General features: G+C 33.1%; 1 protein-coding gene across 1 annotated transcript; it reads left to right on the top strand.

The window, feature by feature from the left end:
- The first annotated feature begins 3,892 nt into the window (after nucleotides 1–3,892).
- On the top strand, nucleotides 3,893–16,255 carry LOC100808923 (histone-lysine N-methyltransferase ATX2). Its single transcript, XM_003552599.5, has 25 exons — nucleotides 3,893–4,816; nucleotides 5,357–5,408; nucleotides 5,501–5,575; nucleotides 5,723–5,945; nucleotides 6,506–6,629; nucleotides 6,747–6,851; nucleotides 7,439–7,644; nucleotides 8,061–8,150; nucleotides 8,279–8,376; nucleotides 8,634–8,801; nucleotides 9,259–9,405; nucleotides 9,621–9,668; nucleotides 9,781–9,892; nucleotides 9,972–10,037; nucleotides 10,117–10,178; nucleotides 10,368–10,424; nucleotides 10,904–10,972; nucleotides 11,119–11,314; nucleotides 12,321–12,605; nucleotides 12,732–12,793; nucleotides 12,881–12,958; nucleotides 13,237–13,332; nucleotides 14,482–14,585; nucleotides 14,745–14,887; nucleotides 15,871–16,255. The coding sequence occupies exons 1-24, from the start codon at nucleotides 4,215–4,217 to the stop codon at nucleotides 14,884–14,886; spliced, it is 3,267 nt and encodes a 1,088-aa protein (XP_003552647.1). The 5' UTR covers nucleotides 3,893–4,214; the 3' UTR covers nucleotide 14,887; nucleotides 15,871–16,255.
- Nucleotides 16,256–21,255: the final 5,000 nt, after the last annotated feature.

Raw genomic sequence — 21,255 nt, 5'->3', positions numbered from 1 at the left:
TAATAATATCTCTTAAGATTTTGTATAATTATAAAAAAAAACTCATTATTTTTTTATTATTAAATTTATTTTCTTTGTAAAGGATGTTAGTGTAAGATTTAAGAATGTGTTAGTGTAATATTTCTAACATATATGAAAGTTTTAGTGTAATATTTTTAGACTTAAAAAGGATTAGTTTAGTAATATAGAAAAAATTGATGGTATAATTTGACAAAAGCTGTTGCAGTTTTTTTTTTATTTTTTAAGGGGGCTCATGCAGTGTTGTTGTTTTCAAAATCCTTTTATGTTATACAATTCACAATCAATTTCTCTAGTTTAGTTTGACATTAATTTCTTAGGTGATAGATCATTTTTTAATGGAGGTGATAAATCATTTATCCCCAATTATTAACTTAAATCCCTCGTGTGAGCAAAATTAGTGGTAATCCTGGGCTCAAAAACTCTAAATATTGAATAGGAATAGTCTAAACCGTAATTTCTCAATTGTTACGTTTAAAGTAAATTACAATCACAGATCTTAAGGTTTTCTTAGATTGCACTCAATGTTTTCATTTTTTTATCTCTACATTACCCCTTTAATTATTTGAAAAATATTACTTCCATATTCTTTTAACATTGCACTAACTTTCTCAATGATGTTTGGTTTTACATTGGATTTTTCATAATCATGCTGAACATCAATTAACATGATTTTAAATAAATTTTCACATATTTAATTATATTTTGATGAATTGATTTAGGTTCATAAATGATTATAAGTTTAAGTAATTTTAAATAGTTTCTTGTTGGATCAAAATATTTATCCTTAATTTTACCACTAGCTTGTTTTTTTAAAAAAAAAACATTAAAATACAAATTCCATCACTTCAAAATAAATTTTAACCAAAATTAATTTAATATAAAAATAATTTAACTAATGTTCATCCAAACAAACACTTAATTGTTTTAAAGCATTGAAATTTGTGTATCCATGTAGAGGAGATTGCCATAAACATTCAAAAAATTGGGAGGAAGAAAACTTAGTGTTAGTATAATTTACTCATAGGTTTACATTGCATATCAATTTCTACTTAGTATCAAACGTGAAAAGTACCGAACATAAACTCAATAAGTAAATCAACATAATCAAAAAAGAAAATCAATTACCCTAGTTCCTATCAATGTTCATCCTTGCCTGACTTAAAAACTGATGGTGTTAATAAACATAAAACAAAGACACGAGAACTACGTTGAAAAAACAATTTTAGGTCCATGATCCTAAGTTAAAATAATTTTAAATAATTTTTGTAATGTATTAAAATAAATTATACCAATTTTTACCGCCAACTTAAGTTATGAGAGAACATCAAAAAATAAATCACACTACGATTTTAACTAAAATCAATTTAACTAACATTCATCCAAACATATACTTACATATACTTAAGTATTTGAAAAATATTAAATCATGCATTCCATTAAAGAACAATGCTATAAACATTAAAAAGAAATATGGTACAATCTCAAAAAAAACTCAAAAAGTATAAGTATAATTTACTTATAAGTTTATGTTACACATCAATTCCTAAAGAGTGTCAACATGGAAAAATATTAAATATAAATTCGATAACTAAATGAGAGATTCAAAAAGAAAATCAATTACAATAGTTTCAACCAAGGTCCAACCTAAAAGGACTAGATCCATTGGTGTTGTAATGGTCACTCATTGGGTGAGGGTTGTTCCTCACTTGTAAACTCTAATTTGACTCTATCTTTAGTCGATGTAAGATTTGGGTATTTTTTCCAATACACCCCTTCACACCCAGCCCAATATATCATCTAATAATGTGAGAGACCTAACTTAACCCCAAAAGCTAGCTCAATAGGTGAGGATTGTCCCTCACTTATAAACTCTAATTTAGCTATATCTCTAGCCGATGTGGGACTTAGGTATTTTTCCCAATAAGGAGAGTCCACTTCTCTACATTTGGATGTTATCCTCCCCTTTTGCTTATTTATTCAACATTTATAAACCCAAATAATTAAGATAAATCAAGCGATTTTTATATAAACACCACAAAAACATCAATTGCATGAAAATCTTATTGCAGTGAACTTACTAGCTACTTCTCTACGAACTTCATATTCAGAGAAAGGATAATCGTGTTGTGTGTCATGTCGACCATATTTAATTTTTCTCCTTTCATGTGAAAGTTGTTGAGAGTTTGCTAATGCTTCCTAACACATCTTTAAGGCCTTAATGATTTAGAAAAACTTCAATATTAATCTTCTAATCGCTAAAATCAATGTCACTGATCAAATTTGTACGTCGAACTTTGTTGTAATCATCACCAAATGCTCCCGAAGTAGGCTTTAGATATCGGTTGTTGTGCAAAAAATGTAATCTTTTGATGCAAGACTAGTTTTGATTATAAGAATGTCACAAAAACAATACAAATGAAAGGGAAAACAAAACGTAAACAAAGGATACAAAGTTAATCGTGGTTCAAAGCAAATTTCTCCTATGTCTACACTAAAACACTTACATTAACATATCATAAATTTATAAAAGTAGAAGACTTAGTCGAGTAGGTGTCTTTGTCTCCTCATTTGCACTTAAAAAAAAGATAATGAATCACATAGTATTACATTTGTGAGAAAATGCACCAAAACATGACTTATGTAATTTGCAAACAAGCAATGAGGAAGTTACGAAAATAGTTTGATATAATCATGTAATTAGCAAACTAGATACCACATAACTCCAATAGTACAAACTAACAAACTAAATACAATCGATTAGAGGTGTAAGTGATCTAAATTGAGTTAAGTTTGATATATTTTTTCAATCTAATTCAATTAAATTTAATTAGATCTGATTAAATTGAATTTATCTTTTTTTTTTATTTTATTAATTCAATCAAACTTTAATTAAATTAGATTGGGTTAATTATCGAGTTTGATCATTAAAAAATTATCACCTTTTTAAGTCTTAAAAAATTATGAAAATCCTCACATAAGGATATTTTTTAAAAATAATATTCATAAAATAGTATTATCCATATGATAAATAGGAAAAAAATATATAAATATATATCATAAAAAATATCTTACTTTAAAATAAACTCTAAAATAATATATTATCTTAAAATAAAAATATATTAGGTTGAGAAATATATAAATTGAATTGAGTTTTAATCGATAAAAAAATTCTATTAGGAAGTTAATTATATATAAATTGAATCGAGTTTCAATCGATCAAAAATTCTAAATCCATCCATTAATTCAAATTTAATTGGGTTTATTAAAATTAATCCAATCGAAATGAAACCCACACAAATCTAAATGAACTGTGTGAGTGGATTAAGGTCAATTCGCTTACTACCCTAGAATTAATGATCCACCCAAGTTTTACACTTTCTATTTGAAAAGGGTATGATCCCAGAATAAATAAAAAATAATTAAATTCTATTTCTCTTAATTAAGGAGTGATATTTTATTGGACAGAAATATCAATCAAGAGTTATCCAAATTCCAAACCCCATAGCATTAGATGTCACACTCGCATTACTAAATTAAAATTAATTATCCACTTTGCAACACATTTATTTAATATATATTTTATCAAACCACCACAAGAAAGTTAATACCAGTAATAATTCCACTTTTTAACACATTTATTCAAATCATCAATCCAATTTAATTTCAACCTCCACAAACAAAAAGGTGTTGGGATGCTATCAATTAACAATCAATTTAAATTTAATCAATTTAAATTTAATCAAACAGAAATTAACACAAAAATTCAATTAACAATCAACAGGAAAACAAAAACGTGTTGAAACGATGGTGACGAGGGTCTTGTTATTTCTCTGATAGTACGAGATAGTATATGATATAATCTCTCACAGTGGTGACTGGTAGATAATAGATAGAAGAACCTTTTCTTTATTGTCTTTTTTGTTGTGTGTGCACAACACAAGTGCTGCACCTCCCTCCTTTCCTTCACTTTGAACAACACCACCAACAAAGGCGAGTGTGTTTTGTGTGCGTGTGTGAAAGTGTGTCTTTCACACGGCGGGAAACTGAATTATTTGGACGAATAACCCCTCTCCCTCCAAACCAAACACACGCACACACACCACCCCTCTCCTTTCTAGTTCTCTCTCGAAAACCCTAACTCAATATAACATTTCATATTCTTCTTCCGATTCCGCTATTCTCATTTCTCAAACATGACAGCAGCGTTCCAAGAAGGCGGCGGCGGCGGTGGCGGTGGTGGTGACGATGACGCCACCATCGACGTGCATACCACGCGCGGCACTCCCATCCGCTACCTTCCCCTCGACCACCTCTACTCCGCCACCTCTCCCTGCCGCGTCACCGCCAGCGGCTCCTCCAACGTCATGTCGAAGAAAATCAAAGCTCGCAAACTCACCCTAACGCATAACAACCATTTTAACAACCACGACCAGAAGAAAACGGCGCCATCTTCTTCTTCGTCCCTGACCCTTCCTCCCAAGCCCCCTCTCCTCTTCGTCTACTCGCGGCGCCGGCGCAAGAGGCATTCCCCTTCCGCGACGGCGTCGTTTGCCGACGGCGCGGAGAACGACGAGAGCGAGAGGAGGTTGCTGAAGAAGAGGAAAATTGGGAGCACTGAGTTGGAGAGGCTGGGTGTGGATTTGAATACTGCGATTGGGGATGTTGACGGGCCCAGATTGAGGGAATGCAGAAATCAATTTGGGAATTCCGGTGCTGCTGGGAATGCTAAGTGTGGTTCCTTGGAGAATTTGCCCAAAATGTTGCCCGAATCTCGCAATGTGAAGAAATGGGTCGGGTAATTCACTTTTTTTTTTTTGTTTATTAACTCTGTATGGTGCTTTGGGAGAAAGTGTTGCTCTTGTGGAAATTGGGGATTGTGGGTCTGCTTTGGAATTTTGTGGGTTTTGAGAAGTATTGCTTGTTTGGACTTAGGAAATTGAAGATTCGTAGGTTTGCTTCGGAACTTTGTGTGTTTTGATAAAAGTATTGCTTGTTTGGACTTTAGAAGCAGAAGCTCCGTGAATTTGAGCTTTGCTTGAATTTCTGCTTCGTGTTTTGTGGTAGGGAGGGGAAAGATGAAAAAAATCTTAGTTGCTAGATCTCACTAGCCAAAATGGAAGATTCGGAGTATCAGCTTTTATTTAAGTGTTTATTGTTTCTTTTGAAATGTAGTGTCTGTTTGGACTGAAGGAATGAGAGCTTCTGATTTGGTTAATATGTAGGGGGAAAGGAAAATGTTTAGTTCTGTGGATAGGGTTGTGAGAGGTTTTGTTTTTGTGGGTTTGTGATTTCTGTATGGTAGGAGTTACATGGTTTTTAATTGCACTTGCTGCAGGTTGACTTTTGATAATGCTGATCCTGAGGCGTTTGTTGGATTACGATGCAAGGTTATGTTTTGTAACGTTTCCGTTGTATGTTCATTCCACTGAGTTTGTTTATGCAATTACGGTTTTTCAATGTTGAAACTTGTTTTCTGCAGGTTTACTGGCCCATGGATTTAAAAGCATACATTGGCTATGTCAGAAGTTATGATAAGGAAACTAAGATACATCATGTATGGCCTTTATTATCTAAATTATCACTCTAATATGGATCGCTTTGAGTTAAATAAATGAATAAATTTGTGCATCTTTGATCTATGTGTTTTTTACAATATTGTACATGTTTGAAATTTCATCCTTTCATTAACAACTATATGCAGGTCAAGTATGATGATGGTGATGAGGAAAGTTTAATTCTTGCAAATGAAAATATAAGATTCCATGTTTCCCGCGATGAGATGAAACATTTAAAATTGAATTTTGCCAAAGTTCGTGACAATAATGTCTCTGATTATGATGTTGAAGAGATGCTTGCATTGGCTGCTAGTTTGGATGATTGTCAAGACTTTGAGCCTGGGGATATCATATGGGCCAAGCTAACAGGTTTGTTCTCAATCTTGTTTTGTTGTTCCATTTGCAAATGGTTGTATGCAGAAACCTTTATTTGAATTGATGCCCTATTTTTTAGAATTTTGGTGCACCATGTCTTTGAATAACTTCCATTATTATTTTTGTTGCATTCATTTCATATGTATACTTTATGAAACTAGTATGGTAAATTATTAACTTGTATCTGGTATCATACTGAAGCTGACTGGAATGCATTCTGTCCCATGATCCTCAAATTCAAGCATTAAAGTTGAACTTAATATAGTAAATTATTAAGTTATATCTGGTATCATACTGAAGGAGGCTGGTATACAGTCTATCCCCCTTAATGTCAAAACAAAATTCACACAACATAGAACAAAGCAGAATTCAGAATATAAGAAATTTTAACCTTACCATTGTTTTACATCCTTCTTGTAAACTCTATTTTCAGGAGATCATACTATGTCTACTTCAAATTACCTTATTTCTTTATTACTTGCATTTCTGGTTACTATTAGATCTTGTTAATTTTGTATCATCTATAATGCTTGTGTCTTTTTATTATTTTGCAGGCCATGCAATGTGGCCAGCTGTTGTTCTGGATGAATCACTTGCTAGCAACTGTAAGGGTTTAAAGATGTTTTTGGGAGGAAGATCAGTTCCTGTCCAATTTTTTGGCACCCATGACTTTGCAAGGTTTGATATTCTGTGAAAATTAAGAAAAATAGTGGGAGACCGTTGTCTTTATATTGTAAAATTCTTTCCTCCTTTTTAAGATGCACTTCTCTGTTGCATATTCTTCATGTTTTTCAGGGTTAGACTGCAACAGGTGAAATCATTTCTCAGTGGACTTCTTACTGATCTACACTCAAAATGCAAGAAACATAGTTTTATTGAAGGTTTAGAAGAGGCAAAAAGGTAATGTTAATTGTGCCTTTTCTTTTCTTTCCATTTGTTATTATATTTCTTACACAGAACATCAAATGTTGTGAACCGTAAAATGTTGATATTGCAATTTTATTGGACAAATTTATTGCTAATTTGCATGTTTTTCTTTTTCAGCTTCTTGTAGTTGGTCTAATGTGCTAGAGTGGCTACTTAAAAAATTGCATTGTGGAATATGAATAAAGTATATTAAACTGAGGAAGCAAGTTTGATAATCTTCTTTTCCTTTTTCTTATCACCTACAACGGGTCAATGTATTTATTTTTCAAGTTGTCTAATATTTAAGTAGTTTGGCTAATAATGTGATTTTTCAGTTTTTTGTTGACCTGTGATCTTAGATTCATTCAAATGCACTATATCTTATGTGTGCTTTAGTTGCTGAGGGTAATTCTTAAGGCATTGTGTCTCCTGCTTAGTCAGCTTAATTAAATTAACGAGCTAAGCCTTCATTGTCTGTAATGTTGCATTTTCATATATCTCTTTGCATTGATAATCAAAAGGGAAGAATTTTCAAATGGTTGCTCAAATTTGTTGATTTTGCAATTATTTCACTCAAACAGATATTTAAGTGAACAGAAGCTTCCATCAGAGATGCTAGAGTTGCGGAAAAGATGTACAGCTGATGACTGTAACAACATAAGTGGAGAGGATGGAGGATGTACAGATTCAGGTGATGATTGTTTAAATGACAATGGGACTTTGACGGCTCTGGAAACCATTGAAACTTTTCCATATGAAGTAGGAGACCTCCAAATTCTAAGCCTTGGTAATTTTTCTTGATTACCATTATTTTTTTGTTCATGTTAACCTTTTATTAATCTTTTTACCTGATTGGATTTTTATTTTATTAATCTTGCAACTTTCTGATTTCCAAGATAACCATCAAAATGTTGATTATTCTTTTCATAGGATAGATTGGGTATTTGGATCTTTATTTTATTAATCTTGCAACATAGTTGTGTTTTCAACCAAAATTGACCTTGTTTTCTAATAAATGCAATGGCTGAAAAAAATCTCTGGATTTACTGCATGCATATTTTATTAATTATATATCAGGAAAGAGGCTGACTTCTCTCTGGCTCTCTCCCCTTTATTGTGTTACTTCCAGGTTATTGGCATTTTGGCTGTTGCCAAATGGCCAATGTAATCATAGGGATGTTAAACTTTCTTTTTTGTTTTCAGGAAAAATAGTTGAAGATTCTGCTTTCCGGGATGGAAGATTCATCTGGCCTGAAGGGTACACAGCAGTGAGGAAGTTTACTTCAGTTACTGGTGAAACATTTATTGTTGTTGTTTGGGGTGTTGACATGTCATATTCTTTTGATTGGTTTTTGAATGTTAGTTAAACATGTTATATTCTTAATTCTTGTAATTCTGTTTTTTTTTTTTTTTTTGTTTAGACCCTAAAGTTTCTGCACCTTATAAGATGGAGGTGTTGAGAGATCCAGAATCCAAAGTTCGTCCTCTGTTTAGAGTGACAGTTGAAGGTGGTGAGCAGGTTGGTTTTTACTATATGATTTTTTTTATATATAAGAAATGATTTTGCACCAGTAGACATTTGTTTCTCTTTCTCTGATAATTTGATATTGAATTATCTAATGTTTACGCTGCTATATATTTTTTTTATCAGCTAATGTTAGTTTTTTGTTAGAATGCTAGCGGGGTCAGGGGGTTCAAACTCACGCCCCCCCCCCCCTGCCAACCTTATAATTCCCACAGTCCCACCAATGACATGTTATTAATGTTTGGTTGCAGTTCAATGGTTATACACCATCTGCTTGCTGGAATGAGGTATACGAAAAGATAAAGAAAATGGAAAAGGATGCTTCTGAAGGTACTGTTGCTGGTGGGGAAGAAAAGAGCTACGAATCTGGGTCTGATATGTTTGGTTTCTCCAATCCTATAGTACTTAAACTTATACGGGTATGTTCTTTTATTAATTCTTTGTTTTGATCTGGAACATAAGTCAATAATTTGGAAACTAATGGAATTAACCTGAAAATGTTGTAATTTATTCCTTGGAAGGAAGACAGTGAGCTAAGAGTGCTTGTTTTTTATATAACTCAATGGTGTGTATCATTTCATATTAGCTGATCACATCCAGTAGGATAAAGCTTGGTTATTGTTGTACCAAGTTGACACTTTTGCAGGCATTGCCAATCTACTCATGTGCTTCCCTTCTCTCTACTATTCTGCATCTTTTTTGCTTGTTATTGGCTGCGTGATCATTGTTTAGCTTCATCTCTCTCTCTCCCCCCTCTTTCTCTTATGCTATATTCAAGTTCTTGAGCCAACCAAGTGTTTTTGCTATAATGCATGTACTTTTCAAGTTGTGTACCTGGCGCTTAATTTTTACTGAAAGAAATGCTGTTATTTTCAGGGATTGTCTAAATCCAAAATCTCTTCAAAGAACTCAACTTGCAAGTTAGGTTCCAGAAGATATAATAATAACTTGCCTCTTGGTTATAGACAAGTTCATATCAATTGGTTTGACCTCGATAAGTGCAATGTGTGCCACATGGATGAGGTACAGAGTTTTGTTTTCCTCTTCAATCCTCTAGAGCTCCTGCTTGTTGTTTTATACACTTGCATGCTCTTTTAGTTGCAATTTGTATTTCTTATTTCTACTTTATCCTGCGGTTTAAATTCATTTTAAGGAAATAGAAATGTTGTTACCTTTCTTGCTTGTTTGCTTATATACTCCATGTTTTGCTTGTTAAATGGGAGTTATTTATGTTGTAGGAGTATGAAAACAATCTGTTTCTGCAGTGTGACAAATGCAGAATGATGGTATGGCTTCTGTAAAAAAATTTATGCAATCCCCCACAATGTGATACTGCTAAAAGCTCTACTACTTTATCCATTTATTGATATTGAACTGTGAATTGTAATGTTCACTTAGGTCCATGCTAGATGCTATGGGGAACTTGAACCTGTTAATGGGGTGCTATGGTTATGTAACTTATGTCGTTCGGGTGCTCCTCCTCCACCTTGCTGCTTATGTCCACTCATAGGTATGCTGAAATCTTTTAATATATTTATACTGAAAACTAGAATTATATGTCTTTGGGTATTTAATGGAGTTTCTTCTAGGTGGTGCAATGAAGCCTACTACAGATGGCCGGTGGGCTCATTTGGCTTGTGCCATGTGGATACCTGGTTTGTTTGTGTATGACTTTATTTACTCTCTTTACTCCTTAGTTTGGTTATGTTTACTAAGTGTTAAATTTTTTGCCAGAAACTTGCTTAGCTGATGTAAAGAGAATGGAGCCTATTGATGGTTTGAGTAGAATCAGTAAGGTAGGCTTTCATTAATTATTACTCTCTATTTTCTTTTGTTTTGCTTTTGTGTTTCTAAGTTTTTTTTGGCTATGAACATTTTTGTTAGTTTTTTTTTTACCAAATTGCTCGTGTCAATGATTTCGTCATTAGTTCTTAATCAGTATGAACTGCTCCATTTGCTTTCCTTTTAATTCTGTATCTGAACAGGACCGCTGGAAGTTGTTATGCAGCATATGCGGTGTATCTTATGGTGCCTGCATCCAAGTAAGTCATCTGAGTTTTAAATTAAATAGTAGTTTAAGTTGGCCTTTTCTTGGTCAATTGGCAGGTAACTCTTGACAGCTGAAGCACCAAATATCTGTTACCTAATCCACATCAATGATCAATCAACAACCTTATGTCTAAAGTGACAATCAAAACATACATGAATTTCACTGCCATTTTTTGAAAAGATTTCATGTGTGTATGTGGGGAGCATAGCTGGTGTGTGCTTGAGAGGAGCTACTCTTAACCATACAAATATACAAGAACGGTCAAGATTATACTTAAGTAAAACCAATCTTGAATATCAATGTTTGATTGTATGGGTCTATATTAGCTTGTCTTACTCTCACTTGATGTGTGCCATGTGTCTATGTTTATGCATGTATAACACATAATTCATGGGGCTTAGCTAGTATTTATCATGTTAAGTGATTTTTTAAAATTTTAATTGCATTTTTTTTCTTATGGCAATTCTGTAGTGTTCAAATAATTCTTGTCGAGTAGCATACCATCCACTCTGTGCACGTGCTGCTGGTCTCTGTGTTGAGGTATTTCTCCTTTTTTTCCCTCCTTTTTCCAATACGTGTTTTTTAAGTTATTTTGTTTTAACCTCAATAGTGTGTTGGTTTGATACAATTTGTAGCCCAAAAAGTAATTTTGTTTTCATTTATTTATTTAATTTTATGATGTATAGCTTGAGAATGAGGACAGACTGTATCTCCTTTCTGTTGATGATGATGAAGATCAGTGCATACGCTTGCTTTCTTTCTGCAAGAAACATAGGCAACCATCTAATGAGCCTTCTGTTGCTGATGAACGTATGGTCCGAGTTGCTGGTCTATGTTCAGACTATGAACCACCGCCCAATCTGTCTGGTTGTGCTCGAAGTGGTATGATATTGGACACTTGTTTTATTAAAGCAAATCATCACTTTCATATCGTTTGCTTGCTTAACTTCCAGCAACCAAGAAAAAATAGAAATTATGTTTGGTGACCATTTGCTGTTGCACTGTCTTTCAATCCATTCTCTTGTTACGTTGCTATTTTATATAAATTCTTGTTCATGTTCAGCATTTTGTTTCACTTCCAGTTATTCCTTATTTAACATAAATTGAATTGAGTTGCAAATCACATGCTTCGCTTCATACTGGATGACTGGCAAGGATAGTCAAATCACATTGCTTGAAAATGATTTTCTTTTGATTTGATTGAGTCTTCAATTGTCTGTTTATTAAACAGTGTTTTTAGTGCCATCTGGAAAGGGAAATAGTAGCGTGCTAGGAGCTGGGTGGCAGAGTAGCTGAGCTGATGTGTAAAATGTCTTATGAGTGGTGTCTTTTTTTTTCCCCCAAAGATCAATGCCAAGCCACCCATTTATTGTATCTGGTAATCAGCCAATGAATACATACAGGCAACCTCAATCTATCATTTTAGTTCATAAAATGGGTTATTTTGCACTGGTACAAAGGATGCTCTTGCATCTCTTGCTCAAGTTATTAGTTGTCCAGCTTGTTATGCCGTGTCTTGGGTTGATTTAGGTGTGAATTATATAATTTGGTTAAGGATGCTTTTTGCATTGATACTTCTAAGGCTCAACTAGAGGCCATGAAGATACATATATAATATTGAAGTATGTAGACCACTATTGTATGTTGCTTGGATTGGGTAATGGGTATGCAAGATGAGTCACTTTTTCAATTTGATGAGTTTTGCACTTTTTATATCTTTCGTGGGAAAGATTTTGCTGGAGGTTCTCATCTATGCATTTTAGCTCTCTTATTGGTCTAGGATATGCACTTCTTGTTATCTCTATTTGGCCCTCTTAACTTATAAATTACTCAACTTATATTTTAAAGATAAATTTATTAAATAAGGTCTGTCTTTATTCTTGGGCAGAGCCATATGATTACTTTGGCAGGAGAGGTCGAAAAGAACCTGAAGCACTTGCAGCTGCATCGTTGAAACGTTTGTTTGTGGAGAATCAACCTTACTTAGTAGGTGGATACTGTCAGCATGGTTCACTAAACAACCTAGAGCCTTCTGGCAGAGGAGTCTGCTCTAAATTCTTTTGTAGCCAACAAAGGCTGAGAACCTCTCTGGTTGACACATCAAACAGCATACTTTCTATCTCTGAAAAATATACGTACATGAGGGAAACCTTTCGGAAACGACTGGCATTTGGTAGGAATAGTTCTGCTGCAATTGTGATTTTTTTTTGGAAAGTTGACTATTACTGATTAAAGTTGTAATTTGAGATTTAGCTATGGAGTTATCCTGTCTTACCATTAAATATTGATTTTTTTTAAGGGAAATCAAGAATTCATGGATTTGGCATCTTTGCAAAGCATGCATATAAAGGTGGAGACATGGTAAAGTGAATAATTTCCATCTGAATTAACTTCCCTTGTTAGAGCATTTCAACTTTAAGGATGAGTGTATTGATTTTATTTATTCAGGTGATTGAATACACTGGTGAACTTGTTAGACCACCTATAGCTGACCGGAGAGAGCACTTCATATACAATTCGTTGGTGGTAAGTGTTTCTGAATTATCAAACGTGCTGGTATAGTTGTCTGCAGCTAATTTGTTTGAAAATGATGTTGGCTTAGATTAGCTAGTAAAGTTTAATGGTATTCTTAGATTCTTTTCAGCTGGGCTTTTTTATTTTTATTTTTCTCTCTATTTTCTCATTCCCAAGGGGTGCTTGTATTTTCAATTATTGCACCTTCTGTTATGAACAAGATAGTGTTTCTGGAATGTTATGTAGGTGCTTATGAAAGATGAAGTAACTTGTCTCTTTCCCTGATGCAGGGTGCTGGAACATATATGTTTCGTATTGATGATGAACGAGTCATTGATGCTACTAGAGCAGGAAGCATTGCTCATTTGATTAATCATTCTTGTGCAGTATGTCCTTTCACACTTAAACTTACGTTTTACATGAATTCATTTATTGCTTGTTAAACATTTTCATATCAATTAGCCTTAATTTGATGTATGATATTCACTTGATAGTGTTTAATGTACATTTTTTAGCTTATTATTTGAAGACTGGAGCCTGGAGGATTTCTAATTCTTAATATTGGGGATTGTATGCTTGAGAATACTTAAGCCCTGTTATATTGTATTGACAGATTTATAGCATTGTTAAATGACTTTTGATAAGATGGATTGCATTGATTGTGGAACAGTTTGGTAAGACCTATAAGGCCTTAACTATACATAGTTGCCCTGTCACATGAAAGTAGCCCTTAGTAGTCAATTGTGCATGGTAGCACTGCTAGGTCTTTTTGCGACCCTCTGCCATTTCTGTGTGGCTCATTGCGGATCAGTTTTGTGTAGCTTTGCAAATTGCAACTGTTTTTGTGTGAAATTGTGGCCATCTTGGCACTTATTCTTTCCACAAGTGAAAATCCCTCTTCTCAGTCTTCTGGCCATCGAATGGTGTTGTTTGGTGCTGGACAATCTTGGAATTTTGTTCCATTTTCATTTAATCAGATCTGAAACCCTACACTCTCCCTCGCTTGCCCTACCCACTCAGTGAGGAACTTCAGACCTTCTCTCTGCGGAAGACCCAACTTTCTCTGGCTAGATTTCTGACATCACACAGCATTTTCCAGCCACTTCTGGCTGACTCCTGTTTTATCCTCTGCTGTTTCTCCTCTCTCAAAGTCTGAATCAGGCCTTTTGTTTTTTTTAATGTGCTCTCCAGTTCTTCTAAGCTCTTCCCTTCATTTTTTTTATTCTAATTGGGTATGATCTTCCCATTGATTAACTTTAATGGCTTAATATGAATGTCTTTAATTTTAGGTATTTTTTTCCAACATATATGTGTGGCAGAATTTATGTAATGCGTACCTTGACTTCAAAATACATGTCATCTTGCTACCTTCTATATGGCTGCTCTGTGCCACTGTATGGAATTGACTCCTATGCTTTTGACATTAGTTTGTAAAAATTGCAATTCAACTTGTTTATTTACAGAAGAATTCATTCAGCCTTATTTTGGTTGCTAAAGAAAAAAAATAATTGCTTATAATTTTTGTTTGAGTGCAGCCAAATTGCTATTCCAGAGTTATAAGTGTTAATGGCGATGAACATATTATAATATTTGCGAAGAGGGACATTAAACAGTGGGAAGAGCTTACATATGATTACAGGTTTACCTCTTCTCCAAATGAGTACTGACATGTGAACAAAAAACCATACAGAACTCACTTTTGTATTGGTTTTAGTAGTGTGTGTAGCACTACACTTAGCAAATATTGTAATTCTTTTTAATTTAATATTGTGCTAACTTTATTTAATTCACGTGACAGATTTTTCTCAATTGATGAACGACTTGCTTGTTACTGTGGCTTCCCAAAGTGCCGAGGTATTGTAAATGATACTGAGGCAGAAGAACGAGCAGCTACCCTATATGCACCACGAAGCGAATTAATAGATTGGAGAGGAGAATGAGGTAAGCAACCATGATCTTTTTTGTCTGTCACCTTTGGTCAATATTGAACTTTTAAAGCATAACTTTTATTGACGTGGATTATTTGGGTGGGCAGAACATGTTTGCTTCACCCATTGTTTGGGTATTCTTTTTTGTCAAAAGCTCTCTTGGCAGTCTGCATTTTAAGCAATTGAGGCAGAGGGAGCAATTGCTGCATGGATTTGAGTCTTTGTTGTTGACACTAGGCATTGCTAGCAGAATTATAATTTTATGGAGGTCATTTTAGGGTAAAATAGGATTAACTATGGTTGCACCACGTTAGCTCTTTGGAGTAATTTGCACATGCTTGTGCATGTTTACACCATACATGATTTGTAGGTGGCAGGGTTTTGTTTCCCATTGTTTTTATTTTTAATATAGATGGGATATCTTATTCAGGTTTCATTGTTTCTTGTATTTCATGCGAATGTTAGCACTTAGCAGTGATGTTATAAAAACCAAATTGATTATTGAACTGGTGTAGACAATAACTAGTTGTAGTTGAATTAAAATGATGATAGTTAAATACCTGTTTTTCAATGTTATACAATATATTAAGTAAAAAAGCTAACATTAATCATGAGAAGTCAAGTTGAAAAAAATTGAATGTGCAGAAGGATCACATTGTATGTTGTATAAGATAAATCAATAATGAAAGACTAATATTAAAAGACTAAATTTTCAAATTTTAAATCAATATAAAATACAGGTTTTATACAACCCTGGAACCTTTAGTTGTCGTGTCTCTTTTGTCCTGAGTTTTGACATAGCGGGTCATCTCCTTTTGTCTCTGGTTGTATTTCTCTGAGGTTCCTCTGCATTACAAGTTTTTCATATTTAGAGTCAACGTCTCATTTCAATGAATCTGGTGATTAAATTAGTTCTGCTTTGTTTTCGAATTCACTAGTTTGCTACTTTTGCAATTCATTATTCAGCCATATCATTCATTTTATTTTGTTTTGCAGATTTTTTACTGTAATATTATGCGTTTAAGTTCCTTCTGAAGATGAATTGTTTGTCCAACAACTTCTCTCATGGATTGTACCATTTCCTTGAAAGGACAGTGTTGTACATAGTACATCTGATTCTTCCCATTGTTTTCGTCATAACCCCAGCTGAGCGGTATATGTTGGCGGCTCAAGGCGATTTCCATTGGTGTTCTGGTTATAATGAAGGGAAAGATGTCACCAAACTTTTTACAAATGTTTCATTTGAAATTCATGGCCACAATTACGGCCCGTTTAACTTCAAGAAACTTGCTGAGATATTGTAACTTGTCATTGGATAGGTACAGTTGTAATTACATCAAACCTTCATAAAAATGAAAAGAAATCGAGAATTCGAATGGAAGTACTTGCCGATTGTGTCATTGCCTCCGGAGTTTAGGTATGATAAATGTGCATATATAACTAGCTTGAGTAGTCATGATAGAAGTTAATACTATGCAAACGAAAAATGTCAATACTTTTGGCTATACGGAACTCAATACACAATTTATCTTAATCAGTAAATGTTAGTTGTTACTATTATTAGTTTTTGTAAGCGGAATGATTTAAATTTGTGAACTCTCCCTCCATTTCTTCTCTTTTTACCAACAGACTTGCTTAATATCTTTAGAATTCAGTATACAATTGAGTCAAAGTGGGACCAATCAATACCAAAGTGCCTAATATACTTTATATATTTATTATTATTTTTGTTTTGGAATTGATGAATTATATTCAACCATTTTTAGTCTAATTACGTACAATAAGTAGACTAATGATTCAAATTAAATAAATGGATTTGGGTTTACTTTGCTGACTTTTGGTTTTCTAAAATAAGTTGAACGAATACCTTGATATATTTCTTGGAAGCTTATATTACGTGGTTTCTAACGAGTTAAAAAAAATATGTTTATTTATAACAAATGGGTCTTGGACATAATTGGTAATTGTCAGACTATGATGTAAGCTTAGTTCACCACTCGTGATGATAGACCTTTTTTTTTGTGATTTCCTGATGATACTCACGCTCCTATTGATGCTCTGATGGCATTTTACACCATCTAGATTTGTTAATTGAAGACTGGAGGCTAGATTCAGTAGATCTTGTTCATATGCACTTATGTGCTTGAAAGATCAAGATCGATTTATAAAATTGCTTCAAGAGAAGTATGTACCCCTGGAATTGATCTTGATTTGAGATGTTTTAGATATTAGTTTAATGGAATGGTGGCTTATGAACTCTTGGCAATTAGGTCATACTTTGTTAAAATTTGTCAATAAATATCACTGACTTGATTTATTAGTGTAAATATTCTAATTTTTAGGTTAGAATGTAAATTTCGAGTTATATTAGAAAACCAGTCTTTGTAACATTGAGATTGTGCAAGGTATTTGTGATTTTCTTGTAGTAATATGCCATTTCCTGTAAATTATTTCTCGTTCCCATTAGAGGAATTGTACTATACAAATATTACCTTACTAAACCTATAATGTTTAATGTCTAAGTACCCAAAATCATAGTCATGTATCATCAAACTCTATTACCAAAAGTAATTGGTTAGACATAGGATGGGAACATTGCCATCCTATCAAAGAAAATTAAACCAATGAAATTGTCTAAAATAACCATGAAAGGAAGAATTACAAGAGGAAAACATCTATGGGGAAATAAGGGTAATGTTTGAGCTTGCCTAAGCTGTGTCCAGAAGAAGTTAAAGAAGAGTTGTGGGCACTTGAGAAGTATAACAAGATGAAAAAGAGTGATGCAAAATAAACACAAAAAATTGAGTAAATTATACTGATATTACTCTGAGGTTTATTTAGATTGCATTTAATGTCTCTTTTTTAACATTTACAACAACCTCTCCTCCGTCAATTTGCAACGAAATATTTTTCAAACAACTAAAGGAGGCTAGTATAATGTATTAGAGATGTCAATGTAAAGTTTCTCAAACAATTAAAGAGGTTAGTGTAGGAATAGAAATAAGAGGAATATCATGTGTAATTTGAAAAAAATATCAAAAAATGTGAATACAATATCGTTTATACACATGCGTAAGGTGATCTACGGCTCAGGTCTCCCATTTTGAGGGACTCCACAACTTTCAAAAAATCCAATTTTTTTAACTTTATAATTTTGGTGTACTTTTTAATGTATAAGAGTTTTGTGTATTATTTTTTTTACAGTTGAATTTATAAATTCATGAAATTTTTTGTCGATGAATTATTTATAAAATACGTTTCCGTTTTTCGTTGTTTAGGGGTTTTTTTTTAAGTTTTTGCTTCGGACCTCAAAAATATCCAAGACGGCACAATATGAGTATATTTTACTAAAAAGATTATATATTGGAGGAAAGAGATTTTAGAGAATTAAAGTTCAAATATCTCTTAGAGAATCCAACCATTGGGAAACAAATTTAATGGAATATATTTGTAAGCATTTCAATCAGAATAATGATTAAATTTAATTTTTGTTGCTCAATATTGATGTGTATTTTTTTTTATTACTAATATGTATTATTGTAAATTTAAATTATCTTGATGAATAAATATTTTAATTATTAAAAAAATATTTTTGAATAATTTTCTTCATCATTAAAAATTATATAATTAATTATTTTTAATTTATTCTAAAATAAATTATTGAATTAGAAGATGGATCCCTTATGAGACTTAAACAAAATGATTTAAGATGACAAAGTTTGATTTTTTATTGGAATAAAAAATTAGAAAGATTTTTGGAATGACATGGCAACCTGAAAACCTGAGATATATAAAAAAAAATTAATTAAGATCACAAATTTTAATCATCTATTGAAGATGCTCTTAGTGCTTTTAAGAAGAGAGATTTGAAAAGACCTATTGTTCTATTTTGTAGACGACGGAAAACTGTAATTGCAAAACACCGAAAGATGAAATTGAAGTGTAAAAGAGGTTTGTGACAGACAAGCTACAATAAAGGTCCACCAATATATTGCTAAGTTTTGGTACCAAGCTGAGCTTTCTTTCCACATGATCAAATTGCAAAGCTTTTATGTCATGCTTGCAGCTGTTGGAAGTTTTGGACCGCATTTACGACCTCCAAGCTATCATGATATAAGAGTCTCACTCCTCCAAAAGGAATTGGAGTACATTGATAATTTAATGATGGGTCAAAGGGAACAATTGGCAAGTTTTGGATGTTTCATAATGTCATATATGCTTGAATGGAAATGAATAAAAGTATTTGATTAACTTTTTGGTGAACTCTTTTGCCAGAACAATGTTCACCATGTCAGTTGATGGGTCTACCTTTGTGAAGATAGGAGAAAAAAATATTTGAATTGCTTGATTCTATTGCGGAGGAGATTGGTGAGAAAAAAGTTGTCCAAGTCATAACTAATAATGGGGGTAATTATGTTTTTGCTGATTCTTAGTTGGAAGAAGAAAGACTTAAAATTTATTGAACTCCTTGTACAGCACATTACATAGACTTAATGTTGGAGGACATTGGTAAACTTCCCAGTATAAAGAAGACAATACAATGAATAATCCAAATTGTTTACTTTATTTATATCTATTCAAGTACTTTGAGTTTGTTGAGGCCCTTTACAAACAAAAGGGAGTTAGTGATACATGCAGTAACTAGATTTACAAGATGTTGTTTTCTTTACATGGAAAAAGATTCACCAAGAGAAAGCAAATCTTTAGAAAAATGTTTGTCTTAGACGTGTGGAATGCAGACAAGTTGTCAAAGAAACAGGTAGCAAGTAAAACTATATATTGATGTCGAGTTTTTAGGAGAATGTGGTGTATATACTCCAAGTCATGACTCCTATTGTGGAAGTGTTTCGGCTTGTTGATGGTGAGGGAAAGCCAATTATGAGCTATATCTGAAGCAATGGAAAAGACAAAGGAAACTATATATTATGAAGTTTTTTGTTAGTAAATACAAGGATGTGTTTGAAATCATTGAACGAAGATGGAATATCCAACTTCATCACCCATTACATGTGGTTGTCCACTTTTCGAATACAGAGTTCAATGACAATTCTCATATGCAATTTGATAGTGAGGTTATAAGGGAATTATGTACATGCATCAATAAGTTGGTGGGATATCTAGGTGGAGCAGAAGATCATGTTGAAGTTGCACACTTATAAAATTGTGGATGATATGTTTGGGGAGTGATATTGCCATATTAATGAGAAACTGTTTCACCGAGTAACAAACAAAGCTTATATAACTTTTAAACTTCTATTTTTTAAGTCACTTGCTTAAATACTGTTTAATACATTTTCTTTGGCTTTGTAGCTCAATTCCCAATTTGCAAAAGCTAGCTATAAAGATCTAAAGCTTTATTTGTAGTGCATTCAATTGTGAACATAAATGAAGTGTCTATGAGGAAGTAATTTGCTTTTTTTAAAGTCAATAATCAATTCCAAATCTTTCTTATAATTATTTCTTAGTTATTTATCTCAATGTTAAAGATTATATTGAGAAAAGGAATAGGTTTGAGCATAAAAGATTGCATGACTTGGTAACCAACCCTTAAGCAAACCATAAGGATGAAGTTGATCCAATTAACCTCTGTGATATTGATGAATGTAATGAGTGACTAGTCAGAGAGATGGATGGGGACGATGCTGAAGTTGGAGATGAAAGGGTTTTTGAGGGAGATAATGGACTTACATGTTGAGATGTTTATAAGACTTCAGAGATTGGAGAGCCTAGAATGTATACGGGGATTAAAAGGAAGCAACCTGCAAGTAGAGAAGGCACATAATCTCGAAGAGCTTTTAAAAGAGGCAACAGAGGGACTTCTTCAACTAGGAAAGAAAAATTGGTTCAAGTTAAAGAAGCTGAGGATTGGAAGATATTAGTGAGGAATAAGATAAAGAATTGCAAAATGTTAACTTTTAGATTTGGAAGATATTAATGAGAAACCAGAGAAAAAGAAGAAAATTTACAAGATATCTGTCAGGAATGAGAGAAAGAATTGCCAAATGCCCAAATGTCACATTAAAAGTTGAACCATACTACCTGAACTCAAAGCCTCTTCATTCACATCCTCGTAGCACCTTCTCGGTCTGTATTGATGAACTTTAGGAAAACAGAACGATTGCAATTTTGATTGACAAATTTTCAATCGTTAGTTTAAAAATAAGTTATCAACAGTTCGAGTATTTCTGACTCTATATTAAATTGTGTTTATGAGGTGTGTAAAATATAAAATTCTAAACTAAGAATAATAAAGTTTGAAAATAACGTATACAAATTAAATGTAATTCATAGAGATAAATTAGTAAGAAAAAAAAAGGCTTTCTGCAGCACATGGACATAATTTCTTTGGCCACCATTATTGAGCTTTAGCTCCTTTAGGGC

Source organism: Glycine max, chromosome 18 (assembly GCF_000004515.6).
Source record: "Glycine max cultivar Williams 82 chromosome 18, Glycine_max_v4.0, whole genome shotgun sequence".
Lineage (NCBI taxonomy): Eukaryota > Viridiplantae > Streptophyta > Magnoliopsida > Fabales > Fabaceae > Glycine > Glycine max.
The sequence above is the reverse complement of the archived record's forward strand: the minus strand, read 5'-3'. Positions and strand labels throughout refer to the sequence as shown.

Bases quoted from the DNA above. Each gene is read 5' to 3' on its own strand.
- LOC100808923 (XM_003552599.5), top strand. From the start codon at position 4,215: ATGACAGCAGCGTTCCAAGAAGGCGGCGGCGGCGGTGGCGGTGGTGGT. The intron at 7,645-8,060 runs GTAATTTTTCTT...TTTTGTTTTCAG, and splicing joins CCTCCAAATTCTAAGCCTTG to GAAAAATAGTTGAAGATTCT. The intron at 10,425-10,903 runs GTAAGTCATCTG...GCAATTCTGTAG, and splicing joins CTTATGGTGCCTGCATCCAA to TGTTCAAATAATTCTTGTCG.